Source organism: Podarcis muralis, chromosome 3, assembly GCF_964188315.1.
Source record: "Podarcis muralis chromosome 3, rPodMur119.hap1.1, whole genome shotgun sequence".
Classification (NCBI taxonomy): domain Eukaryota; kingdom Metazoa; phylum Chordata; class Lepidosauria; order Squamata; family Lacertidae; genus Podarcis; species Podarcis muralis.
The window spans coordinates 55,487,250-55,498,308 of NC_135657.1; the positions used below are offsets into that span (position 1 = coordinate 55,487,250).

General features: G+C 41.2%; 1 protein-coding gene across 1 annotated transcript; it reads right to left on the reverse strand.

The window, feature by feature from the left end:
- Positions 1 to 306: 306 nt before the first annotated feature.
- On the reverse strand, positions 307 to 9,344 carry MYCT1 (MYC target 1). The gene is made up of 2 exons (XM_028723696.2): positions 9,162 to 9,344; positions 307 to 2,801 (listed from the first exon to the last, which is right to left on the reverse strand). Exons 1-2 carry the CDS (start codon positions 9,328 to 9,330, stop codon positions 2,269 to 2,271), a joined length of 702 nt encoding a protein of 233 aa, XP_028579529.2. The 5' UTR covers positions 9,331 to 9,344; the 3' UTR covers positions 307 to 2,268.
- Positions 9,345 to 11,059: the final 1,715 nt, after the last annotated feature.

An 11,059-nucleotide genomic window follows, 5' to 3' on the forward strand; every position in this document is an offset into this window, starting at 1 on the left:
GGTAGGGATGGGAACAGGTAGCTCACTTGCCATAGGGCCTTCCTGCCAAGGAGGAGAAGAATTAATCAAGGGAATTGGCACAGATAGCTTGTCAGTATCAATGGTGCTAAAGAGCAGAAAAGAGGTCCTGCTGGGGAATTTTCTTTATCGTTCTCCAAGTTCTCAACTACAGCATAAATAAAGAATCAGTGCTTTGTTGTAGCCAGATTTACAAGGGTACAAATCTGATGGCATTCAGTAAGGGGAAAACTCATTTCAGGTATAGATTGGAATATTTCTTAAAATAGCAAAAAATATAACATAGAGCAATATTTATGACTTTATTTAAATCCCAACATTTCCAACATGCCGATAAAAAAGAGATTTGTCTAGTCTTTAAATATATACCATCAAGCAACTGACCACAAACCACAGGATTCACATTTCAGCTTCCCTGACCTGAGCACACAAAACATTCCTTTGTGCATCCTGTGTAAATTATAGCAGGAAAACACAGTACATAATGCAGTCTCATAAATTCCGTATGAAAACTAATGCTAATACCTTATATAAGCTTTATACAGATCATTTGCAACATTTCCAGAAGTAAATACTAAAAAAACAAAACCCACCATTTATTTAAAGAGCTTTTCCATTATCATCGAAAACACAGACTGAACAACTTAGCTATGCATTCTGGAGGAAATCTTATTCTCTTCTGAACAGCAACTGTATTGATCTCAGCAGGCAATGGAAGCAGAATTAAAGGCTCCGGGATTTTTCATTGCTGTGACATATTTCTAGGTACACTAATAATAACAGTAAGTACACTAATAATATCAGTGGCAGTATCATAGACAATAAGGTTAATCCAAGGCATGATTATTGCCAAATTGAAAACTTTGACAGTCTGCAAGCACTGGATTGCATTGAAACCAGCTCAGAATCTAACATTATGTGATTTGATGGCAACATCCCAATAAAAGCACCAAGACTCATCACAGGGAAAGCAGAAGCATGACTGACATATACTTCTCCTTTGCACAACTCTTTTATTTCATGCTTAGGAGGCTTATTGGAGGGATTGACTCAGGAATCCCCTCATCCTGGGGTTAACATTGACATTGTTGCACACATTTTTTTTTTAAGCTTTAGGGCAGTGGTTCCCATTCCCCACCCCCACCCCCATGGACCACTTGGAAATTGTTGGGAATTATATTTCCCTGCCTGTTGTCGCAAATGTAATGTGCTGTACAATTTTTGATTGTGTTTTGATTGTTTCTTTTATTTCTGATATTGTATTTTACTCTATCGCATTTTGAATTCCATAGAATTCAATAGAACTCAAATTGGAAGGGTTCTGCAGAGACACTCCACAGAGCACCTGAATGAAGCTTGCAGACCACAGTTTGGGAACCCCTTCTCTAGGAGATTTTTCTTATATCTACCCTGATGTTTAGCTTTCTGAATTCAGTGAGACTTACTCCTAAGAAAGCATGTGAAGCTAGCAGCCTTAATCAGACAATGGTTCCAATTAGAAAGATATTAAAACATAAATCGAGGATCTTAGCCCACAGAAATATAATACGAATACTAAGCTATTTACATCTATTTTTAAAAATCATGTAAATCTTGTAATCACATGGCACTATGGCCAACTGCTGGCCACATGAACCGGAAACTGTACGCCAGCTCCCTCAGCCAATAAAGCAAGATGAGCGCCACAACCCAAGAGTCGGTCACGACTGGACCTAATGGTCAGGGGTCCCTTTACCTTTATGGCCAACTGATGAACAAGTGGTAGGATTTATTTACTTACTTTGTATATCAAAATGCCCAGAGGAAAATGCTTTGACAAAGAAAAGAAAAGAAAAGAAAAGAAAAGAAAACCTAAATAAAAACAGCAGTTTCATCACTGTGTTTAAGGTTAACTGGAGGATATTCACAAAGATAACTATTTTTACATTCTGTGTCTTCAGATATGATTCAATTTGTTAGACTAGATGAAGTCTGCATCTAAACTAAAGGCAATGGTTACAATGCAAATATAAACACACAGTGATGTTGCATACCATTGTGAATAATAGCGCAAGAGAGGCCTTTGTCGCCGAAAGAGACATGAGGGTTTCACTCCAGCAAATGCCTATCATAGAGGGACACAGAACTATCACTTGGGTCTCCGCACTGCAGGTCCTTGCAATGGTAGACTTCATAGGTGTCTTCATAGAGCCCACAGAAAATCATACAACTGAGATTCTTTCTATATACATACATCCCCAAGAATTGGAGTCAAGAGTCTGGGAAAGCCTTTATGATAGAGTCGTAAGCAGGAGGTGGTGTCTGTGTTGAGTTGGAGACACGAAGACTATTATTGGACCAGTGGAACTCGGGACGAGATAGGCTGTTGGTGGTGGTGCCAGTAAGTGTGGTGGTGGTGGTGGTGGCTGGTACCAATGTAATCAGCTGACTCTCTGTTTCTACAGGAAGCGGGGGGCTCTGCAAGAAGGGATGAAACGTTGAGGCTCGGAAACTTGATTTCCTTGGGAAGGAGTTGGCCTGCTCCAAGGAAGCTTGCCTTTGGAAGGTCAGGCTGGCCAAGCTGAGGTTACTGCGGCGTTCACAGCTGCTGTTGCGATAAAATCCAGGCCTGCTGGCAGAAGATCCACGAGAAGCTCTGGGACGCCGGCTGGAGGATGAGGTGCTCCACTGGGAAATATGGGCACTGGCTCTGCGACTAGACAGGCAAGCCAGCAATGCCCAGATTACGCCTCCAATCACAAGCCCAATGACCATAGAAACGGAAAATGCTATTATCATATGATCTAAAACAAAAGAAGTAAAATAGGGTGAATATTTCACGGAATCATATAATTGTAGAGTTGGAACGGATCCTGAGGGCCATCTATTCCAATGAAAAAAAATTGCAATATCTCTACTAAAATGTGTGGGAGGATAAAAGCTTTATTTTGTGCGTCAATGGAGCTTGTACTTCTCATATACAATGCAATCCTAAGCATGTTGACTGAGTCGTAAGTCCTAAATCAAATGGACTTTTGAAGTGTGTTCAAGACTGCTAACTGAGATAGACCAAACAGAGTACAAGATTTATCACACTGCAATTTTGTATAACTTTAGTGGTCAGTTTTCACATTATTTATCAATTAAGAAATTAAGGTCATTGTGTTTACAAACTTCTGTATTCATAATTATATTATTTTGAATGTATCTCTGTCCTTAAACATGTAGAAAATTTGCCTTCATTTGTTTTGTAAAGGCTAATCTTTTTTTAAAAGCAATTAAAAAATGCTTTGTGGCTTTTTCTGTAATCAAGTGGTAAATAAATTGTATGAAATACATAAAATATGAAATGAATAAAAATCAGTCCTCCCTTTGAGAATGTGTCCAATTGCACAGTGGCATTCCCCACACACATCAACAGAAAGTAGACTGTTCTGCTGAACAAGCCCTTCAGTTAGAAGAACAATATTGCCATTTAAAACATGCCTTCAATCAACAGTTGAGGTAAATAAATTTTGCCTTTGATGTGAAGAATTTCCAGGAAAGCTAAATCATGTGAATAAGTGTGGCAAAATTTATCAGGAGTGGGATTTCACACATCTCCAGATCATGTGGCAGAGAGTAAGCTAGCCATCTGTTCCAGAAAATAAAACCAAAATAATATTGTTGTATCTTTTTATAACAACAACAACTTCTTTGTTTCCCAGACTCTGCAATTTTCCCTTAGAATGATCAATATATCTATATAGTGTAAGTATATTGCCCTCTGCTGGAAAACTACATCAATGAATATATCAGTTTCACAGCCCAACACTCCCCCACCCCTGCCAATCCACACATCCATTAAAAAGAGAATAAGGGGGGAAATATTACCAGAAGTTTAACACATTTAGTAGGATTTTGAACCCTTACATGTCCACTCTTACATAACAATTCATTTCACAAGGTTTCCTTGTGAAAGTAGCTACAAAAACTGTTGAAACCAAATTGGCAATCTCAATAAAGGCGGCATTTATGACTCTGACTTTTAAATTTCTCTTTGGTTGTTCTGGATATATTTGAATTTCTGCTCATTTCTTTTTCATATCTAGGCTTGGATGTGTATGTGCTGATATATTTCTTTAGAAATATTTGGCCAGTTCAGTTTACAGCTGTTGTAGGAAGGTGATATGTATTATTTCCAAATTATACTTCCCCGTGGAAGCTGGAAGTTCCCCACCACAATCATTACTACCAAATGTCAACTTTACACCAGGAAAAGTCTTTGTGACCGGTTTCTTTCCTGTGCCTTTCAGCAACAGCTTGATATTAGCCGATGTTAATTGTTGTCATTAAAAACTTGCCCTGTGATTCCCGCACACCACACTGCTTTCAGAGCCACAAAAACTGGCTGGCCAGATAAGTGCTGCCTGTTTTGGGTCCACAGTTAATGGCAATGCTCCAATCATTTCAACTCCCATGGGGAAGTTTCAGAAGGTACTCTCTCCTTCTTCTTATGCTGTTGCAGCAGCTCTGTAACATGGCAAGCTACATTCCCCTGTCCTAAAAAACTATTAAAGGTACAAGAAACTGACTACTATATATTTTGCTGCTCTGCTATGGTGTTAGGCACAGAAAGACATGGTAGGTCCCAGGACATGGTCTAAGCAGGGGCGGAGGAAGGGGGTGCGGTGGGTGTGGTCCAACCCGGGTGTCGCCACGGGGGGGTGGTGACAAAATGCCGGGCAGCACTCACTGCGGGGCCTGCAGCACACCCGTCTCTTCTGGGAATATGGTCTGGATCAGCCATATACATGGCATCCCTCTTTCCCCCTACATGTGAAATCACAAGCATAATTGAATATTCACAGCACTTGAAAACACTTCTACCACAACTGTACAAGAAAAAACACATTGTGAAGATTAAGACAAATGTTGTCACTAAACAGCTGTTACTGAAATTGTCAGAGATGAAAAACTACTTTCTTAGAGTTTCAGTAGATACTCAAAATAAGACATTTACCATTTGAAACCTGAATCATTGCAGCAGAATTATTTTAAAAACAAGCTAATTATGTCATGAGGTAGTTACCTACCTTTATTACCAATGTTTCTATAGTATTGAAGTGGTCATAAGCCATTTCCGTAATGTTACCCTTTCTTATCCCCCCCATAAAGAATAAGTGGTCATATGCAATATAGCAGATAATAATAATAACTACGATTCTAGAAGGCAATTAGACAATAAGAGGGGACAATAACATCACCCAGACCTAGGTGGGGCTTGATTTATGACTTTTGCTCATATTCAAAATTATATGAGGTGGACATTTCAGTTTCCTGCAGTTGTTGGATACCCACCAATCAGCATGGCTTTTGCAAAGTTGGCAAGCCTGATGCCTGATGTGGAGCCAAGTTGCTTCAGGTGTTCCTTACAAAAAACGGAAATTTAACAGACATTGCAATCAGCAAAATATCCTGTAACATTTGCAGAATGCATTAAAAATTTGGTCAACAAAACTTTGGCTTTGTGACTGGGAAAGACGTAGCCGAGAAGAAAGGCTGTGCATTTGTTTATTTTAACATTATACATTGAACTCCAACTTCCTTTTCCTGCCATATGTGAACAAATATTTCCAGCACATTTACAATAAGCTGGTTTTGGTAGCGATGTGAATGACGAATGGATTTCTTTTATTAGTATAATGAATATGTCACAGTATTCCTCCCACTACTTTTGTCACCAAAAATAAAAAATAATGGGTAACTACTTTACCCTTTAAAGGTAAAGGTAAAGGGACCCCTGACCATTAGGTCCAGTCATGACCAACTCTGGGGTTGCGGCGCTCATCTCGCTTTATTGGCCGAGGGAGCCGGCGTACAACTTCCGGGTCATGTGACCAGCATGACTAAGCCGCTTCTGGTGAACCAGAGCAGCGCACGGAAACGCCGTTTACCTTCCCGCCGGAGCAGTACCTATTTATCTACTTGCACTTTGATGTGCTTTCGAACTGCTAGGTTGGCAGGAGCAGGGACCGAGCAATGGGAGCTCACCCTGTTGCGGGGATTTGAACCGGCGACCTTCTGATTGGAAAGTCCTAGACTCTGTGGTTTAACCCTCTGTGGCCACCCACATCCCTATACTTTATCCTTTAGAAATTGACAAAACCCCTAACTGTTCAGGTGGATAAATTGCTCTGGACTCTATCACTCCGTTACTGGGTTCATCCCTCTTTAAAGGTCCCAGATGTTACCCAACATGCATGTTTTGCTCCCAGGGAAATTAAGGGTTAGCTCAAGCCCAAAAACTGACTTAGGTCCCAAATATCTGCAAGATTGCCTCCTTCCCTACAGACCCTCAGCAGAGAGTCCCTCATGGTATTTTCCAAAGTGTTTCCAGAAAGGGTGTGTGGCTCTACTTCCAACAAGACTCTACCCTAGTCCAGAATATCTTGACTGCAGAATAGAGAGAAGTGCATACACCAGTGAAGGACTTGGGGCTTTCAAATTTCAGTGATTCCCTGTGTAATGCCAAAATTAGTTCCCCACCCCTGCCTCTCACCTTCCTTCTCTTGTTGTGGCAACCCCCCTCTTGACTCAGTGCCCAGTGCAGGCAAACTAGTTGAGCTCCCCTAAATCCACCTCTGCAAACACATTTCCCCCACTCTCCATTTTATATGCACAACAACCCTGTGAGGTACGGTAGGTTGGGCTGAGGGACAGAGACAGGCTCAAAGTCACCCAGTGGACTTCATGACCATGTGAGGATTTGAACCCTTGTCTCCTAGGCCCTAGTCCAACTCTCTAAAAGTTTGGGCTCTATGCCTCTCTGGGTATCATACTGACTGAATCCATGTTTCTCCTCAAACCTAGGATAATCACAGTTGCTGTTGATACCTCTGATCTCAAAACTCCCATGCCTTTAGGACAGTAATTCTCAAACTGCTCCAGATCCAGTGCTGGATTTACGTATAAGCTAAGCAAGCTATAGCTTAGAGCCCCACTCTCTTGGGGGGCCCCCAAAAAAATTAAAGAAAAAAATGATGTACATTTCTAAAATATAAGATAAAAAACAAATAAAATAAAACCTACATACAGCAACAGTGTTTTGTGTTGTGTAGGCTCCTATGATGTAAATATCCCTGCCTGCTAGCCTGCTCCCTTAAATATCACTGGTTTGCTCATTTCTATGTACAGTGGTACCTTGGTTTGCATATGTCTTAGTTTGCATACATTTTGGATTACAAACACGTCAATTCCAGAAGTGTGTGTCCCAGTTTACAACCTTTTTTTTTTTTTTTGGATTACAACCCTTTTTTCTTCTTCTTCTTCTTTTTTGGAGGCCCCATTGGTGAAAGCATGCCTTGGGTTACAACCTGTTTTGGTTTACAAACGGACCTCCAGAACGGATTATGGTTGTAAACCAAGGTACCACTGTATAGGCTGCCTACATTCTGCATGTGTGTCAGGGAACACAGGAGGGAGCCAGGGGGATACAGAGAGCTTCTGACACTTCTGAGGAGCAGCGCCTCCTCCAACGGTGGGGAAAGCCACACCTCCAGTGGAGAGGGGGGGGAGGGGGCAACCAAGCGAGGGGAGGGCTCGAAGATGCTACTGAGAGCCCAAGCGCCTCACCTAGCCCAGCTATCCAGGAAGCAGACATGCCGTTTCCATCACCTAGCCTGCACAGAGGAGTGAAACATAAGGAGGGGAGGCAGAGATTTGGGGTATCTAAGTTCTTATGTTGGGGGAGAAGCCGGAAGGGGCTACTCGCAGAATCTGCAAGTGACTAAGACGGACATGAACTTTGTGGTTCTACACTGTAAATAGTTTGCACCAATAAAACCTGAAAAGACAGGACGGAGTCCTGCCTGGTTACTCACGAGCAACCAGCGCCTGACAGCGTGCAAATGGCTTTAGATACCTATTAGGTCCATAAATTTCCATAAAGGAGGCATGTCCAACTCCCAAGAGACTACGATCTTCTCTCACTATAAAAATAATGGCAGTGATCTACCCATTGGATTGACCAAAGTTGTTGAGCTTTCTTTGAGGAGATTTGGGGGGGGGGGATCGATCAGGATCACCAGATCGACTACGATCGACCACAGACACTCCGTGATCGACCCGTAAATCGTGATTGACTGGTTGGACATGACTGCCATATAGCATATATTTAACACAAAACACCAGCTACAATTTGTTGTTGACAAAGGACAGCTGGTCATATAAAGGGCCCCATTAACTTCAGTAACTTAGGGCCTCATCAAATCTAAATCCGGCCTGTCCAGATCCCTGAAGGATATGTGATGCTGGGGATGGGGGGCTCCTCTCCCAAAACGAAGGAGAATCTGCATGAGGGAAGCACTATCCTCAAGGAGGCAGCCGCCAGAGAAGTGAGAACTTCACAAAGATAAGGGCCCCAAACAAATGTCTCTGTGGGATGGGAGCATCATTTAACAGTTTATGGTGGAAGCACACTGCCCATGTTTCTTGACATCATCTCGCTTGACACTTAAATAGACTTATGTCAAGGGAAAACAGGGCAGCCTGTTCCCGTTTCACAGTTCATGCTAAAGTAGCTGGAATGCCTGATGCTATTGCCACAGGGGAGGGGCTGTGCTTTTTCCATATCCTGGGGTTTGAAAAAGAAATGGATGTTCTATGTTGATCTAGTAGAATAATAGAAATGAGGATGCCAGTAAGCCCAGGCATGTGGAAAAACTTGCCCCGTCTAGAAAACCAAACAAACACACACACACACACAAACTTCTTTATAGTATTGAAAAATGTAACCAGGGCTAGTAGTAATTCTGAACTTAGCGTTGTAATGATCAAAAGTCCTTAGTCAAACCTCTCAACAAAGTTTTCTTAATAATTGGCTGATTCTTTCCTCAGAAAGCAAAACAATAATAAATAGCGTATAGTTTTTCTCATGGTTGTTAAAATGTTGAACGCATTCAATGAAACTTGACAGGGAAAATGGGATAGCAAAATATTAGGGTTTACCATGTTTGCAGATATGCCTGTTGTAAAATATACTGTAAAATATTATAACAAAAGTGTATAATGAACACGTTAGAAAGACATCATCTAATGGACAACATAATTGTATCACAGAGACAGAATTCAGAGAGAATATAAAAATGAAAATAATTATAAGTCACATAATGATATGTACTTACCCCAGAAATTACTCGGCAATAAGTTGTCAGGACTGGTGTTGTTGGCATCCATGGTATTCAAAATTGTCAAAATAATGAAAATATCCACAGTGGAACACTTGGTGTATATTAGAAAGTTGACTTGGAAAAGAACGTCCTTACATATTCCCTCAGATTGTTCTGTTTGCATGAAAGGAAATCAGTGTATCACATTTCCTGCTTTTATACTCAAATTAGCAACTGTTTCCTTATCTTAGATTGCCACATGGTTCCTGAGACAGGGGGACGATTTCCTTCTCGTCATTTCCTCGGCTAGGCAGTGAATAATTCAAGAACAATACTTCATCCCCCCTGTGTTCTGCTTGTTATTGGATCAAGCTCATCCCTAAAATAAAGAGGAGAGTTACTTTTCCTTTTCCAGCATTTCTGTGCACAGAGAGCCTCACCCTGCATTCCTAACTATTCAAAAGCACACACATGGGCAACTTGTTTGTACATTAGGAATTCATGACTGGACATCTCTAAACTTGGTGTGGTGTTGCACTTTTCAGAAAGGTGTTCTGTTGTTTCTCAGCCCAGGACAAACTGCTGGTACTAACCATTAAAGCTCCAAAGATAAGTGTCCTCCCATATATTCCATCCTGGACCCAAAGATAATCTTCAGAGGCCCTTTCTCTGGGCACCATCACCAAATGAGGTGATGTGAATGGGTGCCATTTTGGTGGTGCCGTTCCAGTTGTGGGATGCTCTCCCCAGAGAGGTTCACCTGATGCCTATGCCCTGATCATTTTGGCAGCTCACTTTGCCTCAGTATGTTCTGTTTGTTTGTTTTGTTTGTTTGTTTGTTTGTTTGTTTGTTTAAAAAACCACATCCAGTCCTTTTTAGACCTTGGGCACTACTAATTTTGCTCTGCTTTAATCTAATGTTGTTTGAATTGATGTTTGGTTTTTTTATGTTCCTGCAGCTGTTGCTTTAAATAAATATTAATGGCTTTAAAGAACATTTAAACGCCTTCCACAGAAGTTACTGCTAATAGGCAGTATAACAAATGCTGAAAATGAAGAGTACAACTTCAACGTTATTTTAGATGCATTTTTGACACTGTTCCCTAAAGAAAAGGAAATACCCAGACTTCCATCCTCATTCATGCTTCTTTCTTACTGTAAACAAGAAAACAGAATCGGAGATTCAGGTCTGATCTGCATACCTCCTCAATTCCCCAGAAGCAACAAAGCTAACCCTTGACTCTTGCTGTCTCCCAGCTCTTAAGGAAAAGAGCAGAAGGGAGAATAGGTGTTGACTTTTGTTGCTGCTGGATGCCCAGACCTGCTTCCTGATCACTGTCCCACTTCTCTGAATAGGGAGCCTGGTATATTCACTGAAAGAGGTGAAGCCCACCTTTTGCTAGCATTGATATGGATTGTCCATTCCATGCATTTTTTTATTTTAAAAAATCTGCAGCTCTCCACATTAGTTAGAGGCCAGATTGAGCGGCCTGAACCCACATATTTGCTGGCCTGAAACCAGCAAGGCAAGCCCAGGGTGTTTTGCATTCAGAGGCAAAACCAAAAATGCCACCCACTGCTGCCTCCTCTGCAGCTATTAAAAAACAGCTATATGAACATGTATAATAATAATGGAAACCTGTAGAAAAGCAGTTTAGAAAAACAGTAGTGGACAGCATTCACCAAAACTACTTCTGCAGCTCTGAAGTAGCATGGCTAAGAGGAATCCATAGTCAAACAAGCCAGAAAATATCTGCAATAACACAGAGTCCATCATTTTGGCATGGTAGAAGTCAATAAACCATACAGAATCAGAAATGCTTCCACTCACTATTTTTGGCCTATGTAGCAGAAATCCCCGAGCACTCCCCCAGGATAAAATTTAATGGTGCAAATATTTGTACAGTGGTACC

What these genes read in the sequence shown, in the direction of transcription:
- MYCT1 (XM_028723696.2), bottom strand. Translation starts at nt 9,330, where the DNA reads ATGCAAACAGAACAATCTGAGGGAATATGTAAGGACGTTCTTTTCCAA. An exon ending in ATTGCCGAGTAATTTCTGGG is followed by an intron (nt 2,802 to 9,161) that starts GTAAGTACATAT and finishes CTTTTGTTTTAG; the next exon opens with ATCATATGATAATAGCATTT.